Raw genomic sequence first — 23,831 nt, forward strand, 5'->3', positions numbered from 1 at the left:
GGTAGGACAATAAAAACAATCAATTAGGTAACTATTCTGCAGTAATAATCCTAGTCGAAAAGCCTGGCATAACCGTCAGCTCCTGTCTTCTAAATACGTGGAGAGTAGAGCTTCCTTCAACTCTCATAGTAGTACATTCCACACTTGGTGGACCACTATAAAAGACCCTTTGCTGTGTGCACAAAGAGCAATGCCTCCTCAGAAGATCTTAATGTTTAATATGGCAGCAAATAGTTTAATATGACAGCAGATGGTTCCTTAAGATTTCAAGGAACCAAGATACCAAGCTGTGTAGGGCGATGTTTCTCAAACTATGGGTCGGGACCCACTAGATGGGTCGCAAGCCAATTTCAGGTGGGTCCCCATTCATTTCAATATTTTTAATATATTAGACTTTATGCTATCAGGCATGTGACTGCATTGGGGAAATGTTACAGATCTGTACTTTTAACAGGCTACTCTGTACATGCTTTTAACAATGATAGTAAATGGGGCTTACTTCTGGGAAAGTGTGGGTAGGATTGCAGTCTAGGATTGCTAAAATTTTTCCTGCTTGATGATGTCGCTTCTGATCATGATATCACTTCCGGTGGATCCTGACAGATTCTCATTCTGAAAAGTGGGTCCCAGTGCTAAAAGTGTGAGAACCACTGGTGTAGGGGCTTTAAACGACCATCTCGAATTGAACCCATAAATTAATAGACAACCACTGTACCTGTTGCAGGATGTGCATTCCCCACCTGGCCCCCATTAGCGACATGGCCCCTATATTTTGCATCATCAGATCATCAAACCAGGTAACAGTTACCTGTTACCAGCAAATAGGTAATTGAAACTAGGTCTGAAACTAGATCCTTCCTGAAGAAGGATCACAATGGGTGAATCAGCCAAAGTTGATGAAAGGGGTTCCTGATAACCTTGCCACCTGGACATACAGGGTCAGTATAAATCCAGGAGCACCCCTAAACTGCATCCTTGTAGAGGAAGTGCAGCCTCATCAGGCACTGGTTATAAACCTTCATCTAAATTGGTTGATTTCCCAGCGAACTGTATCTTCATCTTGTCTGGATTAAGTTTCATTCTTTTTGCTCTCATCCAACCTGGAACTGCCTCAAATCAGTTCATTGTTTCTTTCGCCTCTCTGAGCTAGCTGCTGGGAATAAGAAGTCAAACTGGGTGTTGTCAGTGTACTGATTTTGCCTCAGCCCAAACCTCCATATGATGTCTCCCAGTGGTTTTATGTAGATGCTAAACGGTATTAGGGATAGTTGAGAGCCCTGAGGCATTCTGTATACCAGTGGCCATGGGACAAAGCTAAAATGTCCTAGTAGTAAGAGAGACCAGAGTCACTGCAAAACAGAACTCCCCCCCATCCAACCTCCATAAACCAATCCATAAGGATGCCACAATTGATAGTATCAAAAGCTACTGAAAGGTCCAGAAGAATCAAGAGAGTTACACTCACCCCTCCCACTACCTCCTGGCACAGATCATGTAACAGGGTGACCAAGATGGTTGATGTCCCATAGCCAGGTTTGAATGCAAAATGGAAAGGATTTAAACAATCCAAGGAATTCAGTTTGCTCACACTGACACCACCAACTGTTTCAGGGCCAAACATGCTGTCTGTCTGTCTGTCTGTCTGTCTGTCTGTCTGTCTGTGTGTGTGTGTGTGTGTGTGTGTGTGTGTGTGATAGCAGTCCAGATTGGGACCATGGCATGGGAAAGTGGGGATTTCATATACAATCTTGCTAGTTCCTGGCCTCTAGAGAGGACTTGCATCTCTGTAGTAAAACCATTATGCCCTCATTCCCCAATTCAGGGTTCCTGACATCTCCAGTATGATGTGGTGGAGGTTCAGCATATGCAAGGGATGCAGAAGGCAGTGCACCTGTGCATTAAGAGATGCATAACTTTCCTCTTCTGTTGGATCCATGCTGTTGCCATTTGTTGGCCTAGCGGTAGAAATGTTTCTAGCTTATCTGGATCTTAGAGAATGTCAAAAGGGTGTAGGTGTGGCAAGGCTGCCTTCCCCCACTTAGCCCTTTAAAATGATGCACACTCTGTTAGTACATACTAAATACCACTTCCTGAAATCAGAGGCCTTGTGTTAACTACTTTAGAAGACATAAAATCTACTAATAGAACTGAATGGGGGGTGGGGAAATATGTTTAAATATTAGTGATCATGTTGGCTTTCTTTCCTTGATATAGATGCTACATAAACTTGCAGCAAGAGCCTTCATTAGGGATTATGAGCAAGGGATTCTTGATGAGAATGAAACAGAACATGAGGTAAGCTACCATGAAAAATTCAAAAAAGTTGTTAGCATTTAACAGCTGTGTGTGCCAGCAATTTTAGTGTGAAAGCTGTCACACCGTTAAAGGAATCCTTGTTGATTAACAATAAATGTATAAATAATACATAAATGTATAAGTAACGCATAAAGAAAATAATAAATGTTAATTTAAAATTAAATTTGCGTGTGGATAAAATGACCATTCTGAAGGAAAAAAGCATTCCCAGTTCTTGCTTTTTTAAAACAATGCATGCATGTGTTGGAGCAAGGATTCGCTTAAAAGAGGCATCCTTTCTTGTGGAAGAGAGAAGGAAAAATGTCTCTTCTTAGAAGGTTCCTGCAGCTGTGAGCTGCAGCTTTTAAAAGTTCTTCTGTTCAAAATAATCTTTTTTAGAAAATCTGCTTCCAATGCTAATTTGTTGGAGTGCTGATAAAACTAGTGACTCTTTATGTAGAAAGCATTTCCAGTTCACTCTGTCAAGAAGGATAATTAGGGAATATTTGATTTGCTTCCTTGATTTAGATTAGAGGTTTAGGACCATCATAGATACTTGTACTAAGTCAGACCACTGGTCTATCTAGGTTAGTGTTGTCTACACTGACTGGCTGTGGCTCTGCAGGATTCAGAAAGGGATCTTTCCCAGCTCTACCTCAAGGTAGTGGACATTGAAACTGGGATTTTCTGTATGCAGAGTAGATGCTTTACCACTGAACTATGGCCCCATCCTTGACCATGATTCTCATACTTTATTTAATCTGTACAGATTATTCTGGACTATGGTCAACCAGTGTTCTATGTACATTTTGGTTGAACCAAGCAGAAGCATAGCTGGAAAAAGTGCCGCCTCAGGGCGCACCTTCCAGGGTTGCCCCCTTTACCTAACACCTCCAAACGTGACCAGAGCATGTTCTGAGGCCTGAGGAGGCTGTGTGCAGACTCCCTGGGCTTCTGGAAGGCCTTAGTACATCACTTCCGGTTTTTCCCAGAAAACCAGAAGTAACATTCTAAAACCTTCCTGAGGCCGCAGAGCACCCTCTGGATGGAGGGGGATGGTTATGAGTGAGGGGGGACAGGACCCCGTTGGCCGCAGCAGGGGCAGCTTGCCCAGGGGTCCTGTGACTCCCCCTCAGCTATGCAACGGGAACCAAGATTTAGAGTACCAAACAATATACTGGCAGTCTCTCTAACAGATATTTTGTGCACCCCACCAGTTACAATAGTATTTGGAGTCACTGAGCTAGCTTTTAGTTTTTTGAACTTTTACTTCCACTGAGACACTCCTAAAATTGTATCCTTACTCTGTTATTCTGTCCCCCTTCTGATCCCTCAGTCTTAGCATTTGACTTTCATTTTCAGTTAGACTTTGGGGGAAAATTCCCTAATTTCTTTTTAATGAGGGTTATTGAAGGTGGAGGAGGGTGTCCATGTTCATTTTGTCAAATTGAATACTCTGATGATTTTGTATAAGCTTTTCTCCTGAGGAATCAGGATGTAGCCATGTTGCCTTGCCTTACAAATACGGCACAAAGAAATATCTTCCTTCTTTCCTCCTCTTTGTCCATTTCTTTTATACTTTCGTGGATTTTTTTTATTTATTTCTCAAGCCTTAGTGTGGTCTCTTGCCCAAAAAGCTTTTTAGCCCACACGTTAGCTTCAGTATGTTGCAGCATTGTGTTCCCAGACCATTCACTGTATCTTTGGCATATTTCAATTTCTGTGTGCTGTTTTGAAACTTGCTTTACTTATGTCTAAACTATTTAGATGAAGAAACAGATGTTGAAGTCCCTGATTGTTAAGCTCAGTCTGGAGAATTCCATTGTGACCCAATTTACAAGTTTTGTGGCAATTGAGAGAAGGGTATGTGTGGCCATTACAATATTCTCTGTACATGCTAGCTATCCCTTTGGAAAAAAAATCTATAAAATTGCAGGTTAAAAGATTATTGTTGCTTTTATTGATTTAATATTGAGTGCCTTTATTAACATTTATACTGATAGCGCTCTAGGCACTACACAGAACAGATGAGTAACATGGCATGCTGTTACCACTGTGGGCAACTCATGACCCAAGTCTTGACAGGGAAAATGCAGCACAACAGCGCTTGCCGCGGACAAATGGAAGCCCTGTGACAGACCTGTGCTGTGGAGGATGTGCTGCTGAGTCAGCTTCACATTTCTGATCTTTTGCAGGGGTGGTGTGGCAGTGTTTCTTGGGGCAGCATCCTTTCAAATAAATTCCAGTCCTTGGGGTTTGCATATTACTGATTAATTTGTTACCTTGCTATTGCATATTATATGAACTACCTTACTCATACTGTTTTTCTGTTGTACTTTTCATTCAGGATGTAAATGAAGACCAGAGTGCTGACACTCTGAATGTTTTGGAGCTTGTAGCCAAGGAAGATGTAGACATTCTACCCTACATGCAGTATCCCCCAACAACACCAGCAGAACATGTATGTACTCACTTATGGTTTTGGTTCCTCCCCCCCACAGTATGATGTGATTATGATGTATGGCAGTGACTTTCTTGAGCCCCACAGAGACAACAACAACAACAACAGGTATTTATATACTGCCTTTCTTGGTCTTTATTCAAGACTTTATTCAAGGCGGTTTACATAGGCAGGCTTTATTTAAATCCCTTATTAAATAGGGATTTTTACAATTTGAAAGAAGGTTCTTTCTTTCAAGAACCACTACATTCAGGTGTTTTCATTCCGATCTGGCTTCACATTCTGGCCTCCATCCTCCCACGCTCAGAGCAGATGGAATAGCTCGGCTTCAGCTTGTTAGCTGCTTCATGGTCGCACGGTGCCGGTGGCCTCGAACTGGCGACCTTGTGGATGTTATCTTCAGGCAGACGGAGGCTCTACCCTCTAGAACAGACCGCTTGCGAATGGTTTGCTTTCCTTCTAACAGTCATTCTGAGAGCCCTGCAGAGGCCTTAGGCGGATGCAGGTGGTCTCTGTGGGATCAGAAGAGCCTGTGGAGGTGAAAGGAGTACAGCTTCCCTCACCTCTGCTTAATAGTCTCACAAGGGGTTTGCCCAGAGCCTCAGTTCCTGTCATTTGGAACTAGGACTTCTCTTTACAGGGAGTTTCTTTTGAATTTGGTGCTAGACGCTCAACAAGTGAGAGTGAAGGGGGTGGGCCAGTAGACCTCTAGACCAGATAGGGTGGTTGCTGGCCCCAAAGCCCCAGAGGTCTTGCTCAGGCCCTAAGGGGTGGGGACTGTCTGGTGTCTGCCAGTGGAGCTTACTCCCCACTTTTTCTGCCATTAGGGAGACAGGGAAGTCCATCCCCTTTCCCCAAGGGGGCTCTAGTTATCTCTGTCCTCCACAGCTGCTGTATTGCCTCCCCATTTCCCTTCTCATTTTTTACTTTCTCTTTTCCTTTCCTGGGGTCTCTCTTCTCTCCTTCTCCTTCCCTGTCACCTTCATTTTCATCCCTCCCCTCTTTGAGGTCTCCTCGAAGCTCTTCTCTTTGAAGTCTTCCCTTCCTTGTCTCCCAACCTGTTTTCTCTCATCTCTTTACTTCTTGTCTCTCCTGCTTCTCCATTTTCCATCTGCCTCCATTTAAGTCTCCCCACCTTCCCCCTGCCCACTTGGATCAACATCTGATGTGTTTGTTTTAGGTTTGATGGAGGATAATTATGTCATTGCCCTGCCAACAGATGGACTGCATTCCACTCTGAGAGCACCTCTCAGCCAGCATGTTGGGTGGGATGATGCTGGAGCCCACAGAGGGATAAGAGTTTGTGTGAGGAGGAATACAGAAGAAATTTCAGTGATCAGGACAGAATACCAGTGCTTTCCCAGTAAAATAGGTGCACAGAACAAACAAAAATTATCAAAACACAGATAGATATAGAATCCTTTATTGGCATATAAAACAAACAAATCTACACTATATACATTTGGTCAGTCAGATAACAAATCAACTTCTCGATTGTGCAGCTCAATGAGCTGATATAGGAAAGTTGCCACAGAAGAATCAGTTAGGAGGTAGTGTATTCTTGCCACATCTATAAGTCCTCCTCTTATCGTCAGTATAGGATCCACATATCTTTGACAGATCTCGGTGTAGAATGGACAATAAAGAATGGAATGGACAATGGTCTCAACACAACCCAGCCCACAAGGGCATCGCCTTTCAGAATGAGCTATCTTATGGAATCTCCCAAAAAAGGACTGCTGATGGGAACACATTAAATCTAGCAAGGGAGAAAGCTCTCCTTTTTTGATAAGTGTACAATGAATAAAGATATGAGGCTACTTGACATATAATATAGGAATCTCCAGACTTAATGGGGAACATGCTATGTTTGCCATCCTATAAAGATTCTGCCTTTCAATGTCAAGAAATCTGCATTTGCTGCACTGATATGCCTCTTGATATGGAAGTGAGCCTAAACATTCAAAAGACAGCCCGATTGAGTTAATTTTCTTTTCCAAAATGGTTATGGCAAGGGGCCGATTAGATTCAAGGAACATCATATAGAGCAAGCTTCGAGGATCATAGTTGTAATATATGCACAGCCAATATTTGATGGCCTTCAGCCAGGCCCTGGTTTCTAACAATGATTGGCCCGTTTCTAGACATAAGGTTGCATAAGCTACACAGTTTGGAAGACCCAGGATTTTTTGCAGAAATTTACCTTGGACAGGCTCCAGGGCTTTGTTTAACACCCCAGTCCAAAGGGGAATTCCATAAAATAATTGGGGAATCACCTTGGCATTAAAGGTCTTCAAGGCTGCTGGTATGTAACAGTTCCCTCTTGCATAGAAAAAGCGAGCAATAGACTGAGAGGTAACGTTAGCTACATTAATTGCCATTTTTCTGTGAATAGCCCAGGAGATATTATAATGTAAATTTAGACCAAGGTATTTAAACTGCGTAACTTTTCTAATTTGTGTCCATTTAGTTGCCAATTATACAACTTCCAAGTTCTGGAGAATACAAGTATTTTAGACTTGTCAAAGTTAAGCTGCAACTGGTTTTCTGTCAAGTACTCCAAACACTTTTTCAAAAGGTGTTTTAAGCCCAAACGGGTCCGAGACATTATTACGGCATCATCCACATATAGGAGGATCGGTACCTGAGTAGATCCTAATCTGGGACAGAGCCCATCCACCTCAGTCAGAGGGAGCCAGATCATTAATAAATAGAGTAAATAAGGTGGGGGCCAAAACACACCCTTGTTTGACTCCCTTGTTTGACACAATTTTCTTTGTAAGATGCTCCGCAGAGGTACACTTCATTTGGCATGTGGGGTTTTGATGGAGTCTCCTTATAAACACAGAGAAAAGTACAGCAGCCCTGCATGTTTAGAAATACAAAACGTATAACATGGCATTACTGAGCTGAAAAACAGCATTTGTGAACCCAGTCTGAGCCTAAACAAATAGTTCTTATTCCACAGATGGTCAATAGCATCAGGCCTACTACTGATGAGCAGCCTGATCCTGCTCTATACTCACTGCCGGCTCGGCGTGTAAAGTGTGTTTTAAGGCGTGCCAGCAATGAGAGTGCAAGGCCAGCGTTGAGGCAAATACCAGTAAGTAATCCATGATAGCGTTGTTGTATCACCGGCCAGTGGTAAGCTATTTTGGACAGGGGGAGGAAGGGAAGGGGTGGAACAGGGAGGAGGGAGAGTGGACCATGGGATGGACTGGGCCTGGGATGGGGGTGGCAGAGTCTACCACTGAATCCAATGCTCCCTCCCCAGCTGGGAAGCCCAACACGGGTCTCTTTGGTTCTGCGCCTTCTCAAAGGGATGGCACAGATCCGAGTAGACCCATTGGGGCTGCCATACGTTGATACAAATAAGGGAACGTTTGTTTCCTTACCCCAAGAAGACCTGTGGCTGCTTTCCTGGCCTGATAGTGGTAGCACAGTGGTAGCAATTTTGGTGCCATTGTAGTCCTGGGCACCAGGGAAGCATAGGATTGGGCCCTTAGTTGGCACCAAGCCTAAAGTAGGTTCATTTGGCACTAAAGGCATTGTTGGCACCTACCGTTGGCTTCTCCCTTGACCCTGCTTTTGCTCCTGCACGGTGAGGTCAATGAGGTCCTGGCCCTGCTTTTGATTCTGCACAGTGAGGTCTGATCCTAACATCCAAGTCTCTGGGCTGGAAAATGCCTTTGCTCCAAATGTTAGAGAGCAGCTATGAGAAGGAGGCCAGGTCTATCCTCTGCTTCAAATTGCAAGCAGCCCTGGCCTCCATTGGGGGGGGGAGGGCAGGGTGGTGGGAGCCAGGTGTCAGGTATACTAGGAATGCCACTGGGTGCCTATCTTAATGAGGAGAAAGAAACATCTGAGGGGCTATACTTCTTTCTGCAGGAAGCACAGGTTGCTACCACACTAGGGCCCTTTAGTTCTGCTGAGGCATTGATTTCCCCCCCCCCCACAGTCATCTGGAAATGGTGAGCTGAAACCCCACTTAATATGAAGCTCTCGTCCCCAGCAATGTATATTTGTGTGGTCCTTGTATCATTTTTATGCAAAAGTTAGTCCCATTTGGTAACGGTCCCTGTAACTTTCTCTGATTTGCCACTTTTAACACGCCTTCGACTGCATGGCGGCAGCATCGTGGCACTGAGACACGCCAAAACCCAATTCCAGGGAATATAAATGGGTGAAACTCCATCACTTTGACAGAATAAAGCATGCTGGCTGTCAATTTAGCATAAAATTGCTATATAGTATGTATTACAAACAGAGTAAAACATTAGAACATAAGTTTTTGTTGTTACACAGGGAGGATATTAAACGTTGCTGGATCAGGTTTGTATATAATGTTGCACAATCCTTTAAGGAAGGTGCTCCTATTTCTTGCAAACTTCAGTTTGGGACAACCCTTGGGTTTAAGAAACAGAAATCCTTGAGGAACTTTGTAAGAGCTGAAGAACTGGACTTCTCTGGTCCATACATATGTGCCATTACTAGATGGCATGGGCAAACCCCTGCTTTACTATCTCAACTTCCCAGCTTAGAATATGGGGATAAAAGCTACAGGGTTTTTGTCAGGATTACATGTGATTGTATTGAAAACTGGCTTGGTCGCCCCATTGCAGGGGAAAAGTCAGGGTAAAAATGGTAAAATCAAGACAATATTTCAAGTCTTGATACAAACCACCTTGAGGGGTCTGTTTTGAAGAAAGAAAGGCAGGGCAAGAATTGTTAAGCAAAGAAATGAATGTAAATATGATTGCACATTAAAATTGGTCTACACCTACAGAAGGTACTAAACTGACAAGTTTGTTAGGGGTATTTCAAAACATTTTCTACAGTTGTGGTTGTAGAAAAACAGAATGTGTGAACCCAGTCTGAGTCTTTTTATATTTTTTAATTATTATTATTTCTCCACAAATGTCTGATGTGTTAGAGAGCTGCTTTATTTGGCAACAAAAGCATCTTTGGTACCCAGCCTAAAGCTGCTGTTCTTTTGGTGCTTCTGCTTCTGTTCAAAATCAGGTCAAAGCTGCAATCCTGCAACCTGACTGTTTGGAGGAAGGTAATGAGCAGACATTGATCTCCCAGGACCAGTCACCTCTTTGTCTTTCATCGCTTTTCTTCGAAGAAGACAGGTTTCTCAAGTTACCAACCTCCACATCATTGATGCGCCCAAAATATAAGCCATCGTCACCAGCATATAGTTTGCCTCCCTGCATCCTCGAAGTGCATGAGAAAACTCAACCATTTCAGAGCCCACCATTCATAGATTTTAGTGGCTCCGGTGAAATACTTGTTCCTCAGTGTGTATCAGAAGTGGAATTTCCAAGCTCAGCAGCTACACAGAAATTGTGTGATGTGCTGATGGATGATATGGAGACATCACAGGAAGCTCCAGAGGTTTGTCATGATGTGCAGCCTCCCTGCTATGGACACACTCTTGTTCCTAGATCTCCTGAGAAGTACTCACTGATGGTCAATTCTGATATTTTCCATTTCTAAATAAGGTTTACTCAGATGCCTTTGTTTCCTTTGAGTACTGTGCTTGAACAGATGGAATCATGGTTCTCATTAGGGTTATGGAAAGGTCACGAAGGCTGCTATCCTGTCCACAATTTCTGGGGAGTAAGGCTGCAATCCTTTACACACTTTCCTAGGAGTAAACCCCACTGAACACAATGGGACACGTGCCCTAAGTCTCCTTGTGCCCTAAGTCCCAAAGAACACAATAGGACTTACTTCTGAGTAGACATGGCATAGGATTGTGCTGTTAAAATGACAGAGTGAAGTTCTTAATGAAGACTGGGGCTGACTTTGTGAATTGCAGGAATCAGAACAGTGGCTGATGGCAAGATGCGTGTCTTGCCGTCTTTTGTGCTCCCTGTAGCATTTGGTGGGCCACTGTGAGATACAGGAAGCTGGACTAGATGAGCCTTTGGCCTGATCCAGCAGGTCTCTTCTTATATTCTTAAGATCCTTCCTTACCCCCAACCCTCAAGAAGACACATTTGCTCTTTAAGTATTGGCCAAGTGATCACTGCTTTTCCAGCCTGTACAACTGTCTTTAGTGGTGTTCTTTCTTACTTTGTTGTAAGAATGGTTGTAAAGACAATATAAAGATAATACATGTGAAGTGTGTTGTTTTCCTGGCTGGGCTTCGGTGTTGTAAAGGCTTGCAGTTCCCTCTTCCAGTCAGAAGTCCTTGTGGTTGAAGGTGCCAGTGTTAGATTTTAGGGCTCTGCTTAGTTCTGCTTCCATGGCATCCTAAGAGCATATATGAGAGAGAGAGAGAGATTTCTGTACAATGCACAAAGAAGGTTTCTCATATTTCTTGCAAACGAGGGGTTGCAACACTCCTTGGGGTCATAAAGCAGGTATTCTGGAGAACTTTGCAAGAGCTGATGTAAGTGCCATGTCCCTACTATGGACTTGCTTTTCTTACAGATCTCCTGAAAAGTATTCATTGATGTGGGCTAAGAGACTGACATTACAATCCTATACACACTTTCCCAGGAGTAAGTCCCACTGTATGCACTGTGTATGCACTGTATGCAGTGGGACTTACTTCTGAGTGGACATGCATAGGATTGTGTTGTGAGTTGAGAATCTTGATTTCTCTGTTTCAGACATCAGCTTTGCCATGAATTTTCATTAGGTGGCCTTCAGCATGCTACAGCCTTACATTTCCTGTATATTTATATTGTACATTTGCAAGAGCTAGTGTAGCGTAGTAGCTAAAAGACCAAGATATAAACCTGGACTTCCCCGTTTCAGATCTCTTCTTTGCCAAAAATTAAGAATAAATATTTCTAAATAAATATATTACTAAATAAATATTGTTAAATTAAATCGCACGTATGAAGTAACCTATACAGATAACCCTACAGAAATGCCAGGTATTTATTCTTAATTCCATTGGCCACAGTCATAACCATACATATGTAAACACAGATGTCCACGCAGAGTATTTCCATACACCATTTTCATAGTTGTGTGTATCAAAAAGCAGCATGTGTGAACCCATTCTGAGTCTATAAAAATAACTCTTATTCCACAGGCATCTGAGATCCTGAAGCATAAAGCTGGTTTAGTTGGCAGTAAGCCTACAGCAGGTTTATTTGGCGCCAAAAGCATCGTTGACACCACACCTGCAGCTGGTTTCTCCTTTGGGCCTGCTTTTGCTCCTGCACACAGAAAGGTCAGTACTTCGATTAGAAGGGCTCCTTCTTTGTCTTCCGGAGCTGAGAAATAGCTTTACACAAGACCTTAGAGAGCAACCACTAGTTGGAGTACACTGTATGTTTAAGTCTGTACGTTCAACTCAGGCACCGAGTCACATTTCCACTGTTACACCAAGCTAGAAGACTGTCTGCCAACCAACAGCCCTGGTGTTGAATTTCCCAAGGGGGTTGAAGGATGGAGAGTGTCTTGATGGACCCTCCTTCTCTTCTCTCCCTCTGCCATCCACACTTCCCCATACAATCACACTTGCAATCACAAAAATTCAAAATAATGTAAAACGCAGATATGTCTATGCAGGATGTTTCCAAAATGCTTTTCCACAATTGTGTGTTTCAAGGAACAGCATGCATGATCCGATTCTGCATCTAAACAAATAATTCTTATTCCACAGACATCTGAGAGCAGCAAGCTTAAAGCAGTTTTTCCTGAAGCCAAAAAAAGTGACACCACAACTGCAACCGATTTCTCTTTTGGCCTTCCTTATGCTCATGCACTCAAAGAGGTCAGTGCTCCGATTCTAAGATCTATGTCTTTGTCTTCCTGGGTAGGCGGTTAGGCAGGTTGGTTGTGATTGAATCAAAGAAAAAGATTTAGTGGGGCTTAAAATGAAGCAAGGGAAGAAATAATAGAGTTTCAGATTCTGTTCTTGAGATCAACAGGCAAAGTTCAAAATAAGGTAAAGCGCTGAGCTACATTTCCACTGTTACACCCAGCTGGAAGACTGTCTGCCAACCAACAGCCCTGCTGTTGAATTCTCCAAGGGGATTGAAGGATGGAGAGTGTCTTGACTGACCCTCCTTCTCTTTTTTCCCTCTGCCATCCACACTTCCCCATACAATCACACTTGCAATCACAAAAATTCAAAATAAAGAACAACGCAGATATTTCTGTGCAGGATATTTCCAAACCGCTTTTCCACAATTGTGTGTATCAAGGAACAGCAGGCATGATCCGATTCTGCATCTAAACAAATAATTCTTATTCCACAGACATCTGAAAGCATCAAGCTTAAAGGAGATTATCCTGAAGCCAAAAGAATTGACACCACAACTGCAACCGGTTTCTCTTTTGGCCTTCCTTATGCTCATGCACTCAAAGCGGTCAGTGCTCTGATCCTAACATCTATGTCTTTGTCTTCCTGGGTAGGAAGTTAGGCAGGTTGGTTGTGATCGAATCAAAGAATAAGATTTAGTGGGGCTTAAAATGAAGCAAGGGAAGAAATAATAGAGTTTCAGATTCTGTTCTTGAGATCAACAGGCAAAGTTCAAAATAAGGTAAAGCCAGAGCCTAACTAAGACTTCCCTGACTTAAAGCATTCACTTCTTTTCCCCAAGTGTGTGTGTGCATTCACTTTTCCCCAAGTGTGTGTGTATGTTTAGATGTACAGTACAGGTGTGCACCACTTATGACAGGGATACATTCTCTGAACTCTGTTGTTATGCAGTTAGGTTGTTAAGTGAACATTATTCTGTGTTATTCTAGAATATTACACAGACATCTGAGAGCATCAAACCTACAGGAGGTTTATTTGGCGCCAAAAGCTTCGTTGACACCACGCCTGCAGCTGGTTTGTCCTTTGGTACTGCTTTTGCTCCTGCACGCAGTGAGGTCAGTGCTCTGATCCGAAGGGCTCCTTCTTTGTCTTCCTGGGCTGGGAAATAGCTTTACCCAAGACCTTAGAGAGCAGCTACTACTTGGAGTACGCCGTGCATTCAAGTCTGTGGCTACACTTCACGTGTCTTGCAGGTCTTGATGCTGCCTGCAGAAAAGCCAGAATTGCTTGGGCAGAAAGCTGATGGTTTGTTGCACAGAGGAAGGTGGAATCCCCAGCAGTGAGTTGCTGAGACCAAGGAAGTGATCGGGCGTGATAATCTTTATACTTGGCAGTAGCAGCAGATGGGCCCTTCATATTGCTTTCCTGGCCAGGCTTCTGTGCTGTGATTGCCTGCAATCTCCACTTCCAACCAGAAGCCCAGGTGGCTGTAGGAGCCAGTGCTTGATCTGTAGAGCTTTATCTGGTTCAGCCTTCATGGCACCCTAAGAGCGCTTTATTTATTTAATTAAAAAAAAAAAACAATACCACACTTTCACCCTGTTTTCATCTTGGGCACAGTGCCCACCCCCACCCCCCCGGTGACTGAAGTCACCCGGATTGCAACAGAACAGGAAGATATGGAATCCTGTGACATGCAATTTAATTGGGTGTTTGCTTTGACATTCATCTGATCCTCGTTACATCACAGGTTCCTGATCCTGACTCTAACACAAGTTTCTGCTACTCTTCCTTCTAGGTTCCGCTTCCTGTTTTATGCTCCCCTATGTTGCCGCCTCCATCTCAATGTCTAGGAGCTCCTGCTTGTCCGCCTCCTCCAGCTGGAGTTCCAGGAGCTCCTTCTGGTGGCCACCCACAGGTGGTGCAGGTAGGTGGCAGGGGTCACAGATCCCCAGGAGAGGGCTAGCTTTGATAGGTCTGCCTTCCCATTGCAGTAGATGACTACTGAGCCTAGGGATCACTCGGGCTGCCCCAGGAGTGGCTGTGCCACCCAGGATCCATCTGCCTCCAGGCCACCCTCAGCAGGACCAAGGGTTAGTCCTCCCTGGTCACTGCTTGGATCCCTGGTGCCCAGGCTTCTGTGCTGTGATTGCCTGCAATTTCCACTTCCAACCAGAAGCCCAGGTGGCTGTAGGAGCCAGTGCTTGATCTGTAGAGCTTCATCTGGTTCAGCCTTCACGGCACCCTAAGAGCACTAGATTTATTTATTTACTTACTTACCCACCCTTACACATGCACAATTTATTTGTATACAGTACAGAAAGAAAATTTCTTACATTTCTTGCAAACTGTGTCTGGACCAAGTTGGGTCTGGGCTACCCCTTGGGGTCATAAAACAGATATTCTGGAGGACATTTGCAAGAACTCATGTAGCATAGTGGCTGAAAGACTAAGTTATAAATCTGGACTTCCCCATTCTATATCTCTTCTCCTAATTCTCATTAGGAGGTCTTCAAGCAGCCAAAGCTCTCCAGTTGCAATATGGGCAATAATCAAATTTACTTTAAAGGGTTATGGGGCAATCTCCTGGGTAACCCCAAGAAGGATTGTATTCCCCTGGGAAATCCAGTTCTTCTCCCCACCCTGAGATCACCTTGGTTAGATGTGTGGACTTTATTCAAGTAGGCACCAGAAACTCGAGTACCAGGTCACGTTTTTAACTGCTTCACCCAGCTGGGGGACTATCTGCCAGCCAACAGCTGTTGAATTCCCTGAGGAGGGTGAAGGATGGAACGCATCTTGACTGACCTTCTTACTTCTCTCCATCTGTTATGCAAACATGCCCATATAATCAAACATGCAATCACAGAAGTTCAAAGTAAAGCAAAACATGTCTGTGCAGGGTATGTGCAAACAGCTTTAACACAGTTCTACATAATCAAAAAAGCAGCATGGGTGAACCAATTCTGAGTCTACGCAAATAATTCTTATTCCACAGACATTTGAGAGCATCAAGCGTCCTACTGGTTTATTTGACAGCAGGCCTACAGGAGGTTTATTTGGCGCCAAAAGCATGCCTTTTGACACCACGCCTGCAGCTGGTTTGTCCTTTGGTGCTGCTTTTGCTCCTGCACACAGTGAGGTCAGTGCTCAGATCTGAAGGGCTCCTTCTTTGTCTTCCTGGGCTGGGAAATAGCTTTACCCAATACCTTAGAGAGCAGCTACTAGTTGGAATATGCCGTACATTCAAGTCTATGGCTACACTTCAGGTCTTGATGCTGCCTGCAGACAAGCCAGAATTGCTTGGGCGGAAAGCTGATGGTTTGTTGCACAGAGGAAGGTGGAATCCCCAGCAATGAGTTGCTGAGACCAAGGAAGTGATCGGGCGTGATAATCTTTATACTTGGCAGTAGCAGCAGATGGGCCCTTCATATTGCTTTCCTGGCCAGGCTTCTGTACTGTGGATTGCCTGCAATTTCCACTTCCAGCCAGAAGCCCAGGTGGCTGTAGGAGCCAGTGCTTGATCTGTAGCGCTTCGTCTGGTTCAGCCTTCATGGCACCCTAAGAGCGCTTTATTTATTTATTTAATTAAAAAAAAAAAACAATACCACACTTTCACCCTGTTTTCATCTTGGGCACAGTGCCCGCCCCCCCCCCCCCGGTAGGCGGGTGGGGTGGGTGACTGAAGTCACCCCGATTGCAACAGAACAGGAAGACATGGAGTCCTGTGAGCTGCATTACACATGCAGTTTAATTGGGTGTTTGCTTTGACATTCATCTGATCCTCGTTACATCACAGGTTCCTGATCCTGACTCTAACACGACTTTCTGCTACTCTTCCTTCTAGGTTCCGCTTCCTGTTTTATGCTCCCCTATGTTGCCGCCTCCATCTCAATGTCTAGGAGCTCCTGCCCGTCCGCCTCCTCCAGCTGGAGTTCCAGGAGCTCCTTCTGGTGGCCACCCACTGGTGATGCAGGTAGGTGGCAGGCGTCACAGATCCCCAGGAGAGGGCTAGCTTTGATAGGTCTGCCTTCCCATTGCAGTAGATGACTACTGAGCCCAGGGACCACTCGGGCTGCCCCAGGAGTGGCTGTGCCACCCAGGATCCATCTTCCTCCAGGCCACCCTCAGCAGGACCAAGGGTTAGTCCTCCCTGGTCACTGCCTGGATCCCTGGTGCCCCTGGGTCCAGGTCCAGTCACCTGGTTTGGGAGCTTGTTCCGGACCCTTTGGGGCCAGTTAAGGGCAGAGGAAGGTCAGGTGATTGCCTCTAATAGTCCACCCAGACGGGCTGCAGCCGCTGTCCAGGGTGTGACCACTTGCCTCAGCAGCTCAACTTCATTTAAACCCAGCTGCCGGGGTAAGCAGCCTTGCCCCTTCCAGTCATGTTGCCTGCATGATGTCTCGTGAGTCCTTGGGTGAGCAAATGAACAGGGCGGGTGCTGCAACAAGTGGCCACCTGTGCAAGCTGGCCGCTTTGCCCTCCTGCATTGCACTGTCCTGTGGGTGGTCCTTCAGTGGTGCGTCACGGTGGCTGCAGTCATGTTGCCGCACAGGGCCACCCATCCCAGTGACACAGCCACAGAAACTACGTTTCTAATATTTCTTGCAATCTTTGGTCTGCAGCATCCCTTGGGGTCAGAAGACAGATATTTTGGAAGACATTTGCTAGAGCTATAAACCTGGACTTCCCAGTTTCAGGTCTCTTCTTTGCCTAATGAGAATATAGGTTCTCATTAGGAGGCCTTCAGGCAATCTCAGCTCACCATTTGCAGTATGGGGATAATCAAATTTACATTGAAGGGTTGTGATGCAATCTTCTGGGTAACCCTGAGAAGGACCCTATTTCTGTCTGGGAAATCTGGTCCTTCTCCCCACCCTAAGATCACACTGAAACCACCTACACAGGCATATCTTGGTTAGATGTGTGGACTACATTCAATTGGCCACCAGAAACTCAGGCGCTGAGCTACATTTCCACTGTTACACCCAGCTGGAAGACTGTCTGCCAACCAACAGCCCTGCTGTTGAATTCCCCAAGGGGATTGAAGGATGGAGAGTGTCTTGACTGACCCTCCTTCTCTTTTTTCCCTCTGCCATCCACACTTCCCCATACAATCACACTTGCGATCACAAAAATTCAAAATAAAGTACAACGCAGATATTTCTGTGCAGGATATTTCCAAACCGATTTTCCATAATTGTGTGTATCAAGGAACAGCAGGCATGATCCGATTCTGCATCTAAACAAATAATTCTTATTCCACAGACATCTGAAAGCATCAAGCTTAAAGCAGATTATCCTGAAGCCAAAAGAATTGACACCACAACTGCAACCGGTTTCTCTTTTGGCCTTCCTTATGCTCCTTTGCTCAAAGCGGTCAGTGCTCTGATCCTAACATCTATGTCTTTGTCTTCCTGGGTAGGAAGTTAGGCAGGTTGGTTGTGATTGAATCAAAGAAAAAGATTTAGTGGGGCTTAAAATGAAGCAAGGGAAGAAATAACAGAGTTTCAGATTCTGTTCTTGAGATCAACAGGCAAAGTTCAAAATAAGGTAAAGCCAGAGCCTAACTAAGACTTCCCTGACTTAAAGCATTCACCTCTTTTCCCCAAGTGTGTGTGTATGTTTAGATGTACAGTACAGGTGTGCACCACTTAATGACAGGGATACATTCTCCATCCCTCTTATGCAATTAGGTTGTTATGCTAACATTCAGGTCAATCTAGTGCCTTTGTTGTGTAAACGAACACTCCCTGCCAGACAGTCACTGACTGCACAGACCCTTGGAGAATGATTGCCTCTTCTTTGCATTAAGATCCTCTTTGTTATATAAACAGATGCTCTGCAGCAGGCGATGGGAGACCTGACTGCCTCATTAAGAGCCTCTTTATTGTGCTTTGACCACTGTCATATATGCAGACTGTTGTTAAGCGAGCGGTACATGCCTGTACTTCTGCTGGGTGTGGGGCTTTTAGCAATGTGGGCCCAATTATAAGTGCACTGCTCACATCCTTTGGGGATGAGCTCAAAGGAATTGTTGTGTATATATTTGTGTATTTTTTCTCTCCCTATATGCAAAGCGTTTTTTGAAGAAAAAGAAAAAGCATGAAAGTATTACGAAGCAAAAACCAGTAATCACTGTGTCCTTGCCGCAACTCTTCCAGCTCCAGCATCAGGTATTCTGTCTTGTTTCTGTCTAGATCATAAGAAACAACCAAGATGGTGCACCATTGTCAGAAGGACTAATCCTCTGGTGCTGCAAAGATGTTTGAGCAAACTGCCTCTTTTAAATTTAACTTTTTATTTTTTTTATAAAAAAGTACCCAGTGAACTTTGTGCCAGCAATGGGTTTTCATGAGTGAACTACGGAGGGATAAAGATAATTGCATTATAAAACAATCTCTTTCAAAATGTGACAGATCTAATCCTGATTATACGTTTTGAACTTATTGAGAATTCCATAAGTTTCAGATGTAAGAATGTATCCAACGCTCACCATGAACTAGATTGAAGGTTCCCAGTTTATTTTTGTTTCTAGTAATATATGTTCTTATATTATTTTGCGTATTTTATTATAATATTGTTCTTTAAGTTTGCTCTTTAAATTTTGCTTCTAACAATTAAAAAAAATGTCAACTGCTTTTCTAAAGAACTTTACAAAATCAGGTGGATGAGATGAGAGACTGTACTGGGTAATAATTAATATGTTTGAATTTCAGTTTGAGGAAAGGTTCAAATCCTCACTTAGCAATTTTGCTTTCTGGCTAACTTTGAGCCAGTTTCTTCCTCTCTTGCTCTCTCCCTCTCCCTCCCTCAAAGGATTGTTGTGAGAATGACATGGGGGCGGCGGGACCATATGCACCACACCAAACTCCTCAGCAGGATAAAAATATAATAAATCTGAAAATTTTCAGTGGGAAAATTCCTTTCTCGTGTGTTTGTAGCCCGTCCTGGTTGATGAAGTTGTCCTGCTGCATAGTTTAGGGTTATTCTAGACTTGTTTTGTTTCCCTTTTAAAAAGATTTTTAAATGTCATGTATATTTCAAAATTACTTAACCAACTGAATCTTGAAATTTCCAGTTAAACACTTGCATGACATTGATGTTTCCTGGTTTAGATTTAGGAAATTATTTTAATTTTATTGTATTTGTCTCACAGGATGGTTTTTGGCAGCTTACCGCTGAACTTGGGACTCTTTTGGAACTTGATGTGGATCATTTGGTTAATGTTTCGCTTGCCAAAAAGGGAATTCGGTCACTTGGTAATCTTTTTTCCCTTCATTTACATAACGTACTTTAGAACATAGTGTTTCATACACAGGCATGCGCCACTTAAAGATGAGGATATGTTCTCCGATCCCTGTTATGCGATTAGGTTGTTAAGTGAACATTCAGCCCAATCTAGTGCCTTTATTGTGTAAACAGACATTCCTTGCCAGAAACTTAGCTGGCTGTACAGGCTATTGGAGATAGATTGCCTCTTCTCTGCATTAAGGGCATCTTTGTTGTTGAAACAGACACTCTGCTGCAGGCTATGGGAGTCCTGACTGCCTCATTAAGAGCCTCTTTGTTGTGCTTTGACCACCATCATATATGTGGTCCGTTGTTAAGAGGAAGGTTGTTCAGTGGTGGATGCCTGTATATGAAACTGCCTCATATTGAATAAGAAAATTATTCTGTCTAGCTCACTATGGTTAAGACAGACTGGCAGTAACTCTTCAAGGTTTCAAATAGGAGTCTTTTTCTTCCCTACCTGGAGATGCTCCCAGGGATTGAACCTGGGACCTTCTGTATGCAAAGCATTTAACTTCCACTTTAATTATTGATTCAAACAGACATCAGAAGCAGCTGGGTATTCAGAAGTACAGACATACCCTTTGACAGGGTACACTTGACATAAATCTATATGGGAAGGGGGGCACAAGCGCCCTCTGATAACAAAAAATGGTGGATATTCAACATTCAAATAAATTCCAGACTACTGGTTGGCAACCTTCAGTCTCGAAATACTATTGTATAAACCTACAGCACCCGGTATTCCTAGGTGGTCTCCCATCCAAGTACTAACCAGGCCTGACCCTGCTTAGCTTCCAAGACTACTGTGCTGACTGCTACCTTACAGGGTCAGACCTCTAATTGAGCCCTGGTGAGTTCACAGGTCTGTGGCAGCACATTAGACCATGGGTCTCCAAACCCTGGCCCAGGGGAAATTTGAGCCTATTGATTAATCTGAGTTCCATTTCTAATGTAATCATTTAAATTTTTAAATTTAAAAAAAAATTTCTGGCCCTCAACACTGCCAGATATTTGATGCGGCACTTTGGGGGCAAAGTGTGGAGTCCCTTGCATTAGACGAAGAGGTGTAGTCGGCTGCCCACTTGTCACAGTGTTGGCATCCTGAAAGAGTTCAGCCTTGGCTTCTGACCCTTCCTCTTTCCCATCATCTCTGCCTTTTGAAATGGCAGGAAATGAGAAGAATAGCAGCAATGGTGATGCTGATGAAAACATAAACAGAGAAGAGCTCCAAGGGAGTAGTGAGGAAGCAGGGGCTAGCAGAAAAGATCTGGGAGTGAATAAGCAAGATCTCAGGGCATTTGGTGGGGATGGGTAAGATTGGACTTGGTAGGGGCAATCCTGGAGGGGTGGATGGAGCTGGCAAGTTCCACTCTAGTTGAATCATGATGTTTTCATTCTATTAATTTATCTGGAATTTGTTCTTTCCCTTTGACAGGCACTACCAAAATTTTAGATCACCTTTTTATTTCCAGCATTGAACATTGTAACATTCTAATTGGCCTTTCTGCTTCTGCTCTTAAGCCTCTACACTCTTTTGTAAGGGCTGCTCCTAATTTGATATTCTCTTTTCATCAATTCGACTGTTGAATTCATGAAATTCGAATTTCATCAATTCGACAATACCTCTTTGTTTCTTCTTTCCACTGGCTTCCCCCCATTTTCTCTCTTCATTCTAAGCTTCCTGTTCTTATTTGCATATGTCTCTGGGGTATTGATCCTCCTTTTGTTCTATGCCCACCCAGCCCTCCACTCAACAGATCAATTATCAGATCTGCCTGTTCTGCAGGATTCAGAAGGGATAAAATAGGGCTCTGCATACCAATATTTTATTTAATGTCCCTTTGCATGTAACCTCAATTCCAGTTTTCCCACAAAGTTCACTCTATACCACATTTGTATTCAAACAAGTATGCGCTGCTGGGTAACCAACTTGCAGTGGAGCTGGAGGCAGAGACTGAAGAACAGGCAGTTATGTGTTGCCTACATTCATTCATACTTGTGTTCACTATGGCTAGGCAAATGGTAATACATGGCTTTATGGCAAGGGTACACTCGACCACCGGGTAGATGGGACTCGTCAGCCTAGGAAGGCAGCTCATCTAAGAGAAGGAAACTCTGACCTCAAACCTCCACTGCCTTGTGGCTACATCCAGTTGTGGAAAAGGCTTCAGGAGTCAACCTCGAGGCAAAATCAGGAGCCGGAGTCCCTTAGGCAGTTCATGGCTGAACACAGTCACGTTCTGGCAACTCCTGCGACGCCGCTGGAACCAACCGTATTGGCTTCTGCCTTTCCATTGGACCATTCCAGCGACGTGGAGAGGGGGGATTTGCTGCATGGGTAACAGCCTATCCTCCATACCTTCTTTACCCAGGCTTCGCGCACTGGAGAGGACACTCCAACTTCGCCATACGGCGTCAGCACAACACGGGAAGCAGCAGTTTACCGGTTATAAGTCTTTGCTCAATTGGCGTAGAGCATGACGCCAGGGACTGCTTCCGACGGTGGGAGAGATCATTGCATCTCATTGGGCAGCTACTGCCCGCCTTAAGCTGGGCAGTCCCCAGCCAGTAAGGTGTTGCCTCGCCACGGTCCGTTAACCTCATGGGTGCGTGGGGTTTAGGGTGAAAACCGACAAGCGGATCGACAACTCTGCACCATGCAACAGAAAACAGAAAACTACTGCCCTAAAGCTGTGCACCTGGAACGTTAGGACAATGACACCTGGCTTCTCTGATGACCTGCAAGAAATAGACGACGCACGCAAAACAGCTGTCATCGACATGGAGCTGAGCAGACTGCAAATGGACATCGTCGCCCTTCAAGAGACTAGGCTGCCAGATTCCGGATCTGTCAAGGAGAGAAATTTCTCATTTTTCTGGCAGGGAAAACCACCAAACGAAACCAGGGAACATGGCGTTGGCTTTGCGGTCAGAAATACCCTGCTGAAATCCATCATCCCACCTACTGTGGGAAGTGAAAGAATTTTGTCCCTGCAGCTCCAGTCATCAGCAGGACCTGTCACTCTCATCAGTGCTTATGCACCGACTCTGTCGTCTCCAGCAGAAGCCAAAGACAAATTCTATGATGACCTGGCCACCACTGTCAAGAAAATCCCTGTAAAAGAGCCATTGTTCATCCTCGGCGATTTCAATGCTAGAGTTGGTGCTGATAACAGTTCATGGCCCACTTGCTTAGGTCAGTTTGGCACTGGGAGGATGAACGAAAATGGCCAACGCCTGCTAGAGTTTTGCTGTCATCACGGTCTCTGTGTCAGCAACACGTTCTTCAACACAAAGCCCCAACATAGAGTCTCTTGGAGACATCCAAGATCAAAGCACTGGCACCAGCTCGACCTGATCCTCACCAGACACTCCAGCCTTCCCAGCATCAAGATCACACGCAGTTATCATGGTGCTGCCTGCGACACTGACCACTCCCTGGTGTGCAGCAGAGTGAAACTGCAAACAAAGCGACTGTATCACACGAAAAAGGAAGGAAGACCTCGCATTGATACCAGCAAGACCCGGGATCAGAGAAAAGTGGAGGAATTTGCACAAGCGCTTGAGGAATCTCTTCCAGGCCTGGCCGACGCAAACGCATCCAACAGATGGGAACATTTCAAGAATACCGTTTACAACACCGCCTTGTCCATATTCGGCAAGAAGACCAACAAGGCGGCAGACTGGTTTGAAGCCCACTCTGAGGAGTTGACACCAGTCATTGAGGAAAAGAGGAGAGCTCAAGCAGCATACAAGGCCTGTCCCAGTGAGCGCAACCTGCAGGTCCTCCGAACTGCTTGCAGCAAAGTCCAACAGACTGCCAGGAGATGTGCTAACGACTACTGGCTCCAGCTCTGTTCCGAGATACAGATAGCAGCTGACACGGGCAACATCAAGGGGATGTATGATGGTATCAAGCAGGCCCTAGGTCCAACACAGAGGAAAATTGCCCCTCTGAAGTCTGCCACAGGCGAGGTCATCCAGGATCGGGCGCAGCAGATGGAACGCTGGGTGCAGCACTACTCTGAGCTATATTCCAGAGAA

At 44.5% G+C, this 23,831-nt stretch overlaps 1 protein-coding gene across 1 annotated transcript in view; it reads left to right on the plus strand.

The window, feature by feature from the left end:
- The window catches only part of PARP4 (poly(ADP-ribose) polymerase family member 4), a 72,795-nt gene that overhangs the window by 42,367 nt on the left and 6,597 nt on the right, over positions 1-23,831 (plus strand). The window contains exons 28-42 of the mRNA XM_066620892.1: positions 2,215-2,295; positions 4,063-4,158; positions 4,643-4,756; positions 7,725-7,859; positions 9,779-10,156; positions 11,814-11,954; positions 12,390-12,500; positions 12,988-13,098; positions 13,481-13,606; positions 14,290-14,418; positions 15,490-15,633; positions 16,339-16,467; positions 17,760-17,870; positions 18,572-18,667; positions 19,651-19,753. Coding sequence (XP_066476989.1) covers positions 2,215-2,295; positions 4,063-4,158; positions 4,643-4,756; positions 7,725-7,859; positions 9,779-10,156; positions 11,814-11,954; positions 12,390-12,500; positions 12,988-13,098; positions 13,481-13,606; positions 14,290-14,418; positions 15,490-15,633; positions 16,339-16,467; positions 17,760-17,870; positions 18,572-18,667; positions 19,651-19,753 — 2,005 coding nt within the window. The remainder of the gene's footprint in view (positions 1-2,214; positions 2,296-4,062; positions 4,159-4,642; positions 4,757-7,724; positions 7,860-9,778; positions 10,157-11,813; positions 11,955-12,389; positions 12,501-12,987; positions 13,099-13,480; positions 13,607-14,289; positions 14,419-15,489; positions 15,634-16,338; positions 16,468-17,759; positions 17,871-18,571; positions 18,668-19,650; positions 19,754-23,831) is intronic.

This window comes from Tiliqua scincoides, chromosome 3, assembly GCF_035046505.1.
Source record: "Tiliqua scincoides isolate rTilSci1 chromosome 3, rTilSci1.hap2, whole genome shotgun sequence".
Classification (NCBI taxonomy): domain Eukaryota; kingdom Metazoa; phylum Chordata; class Lepidosauria; order Squamata; family Scincidae; genus Tiliqua; species Tiliqua scincoides.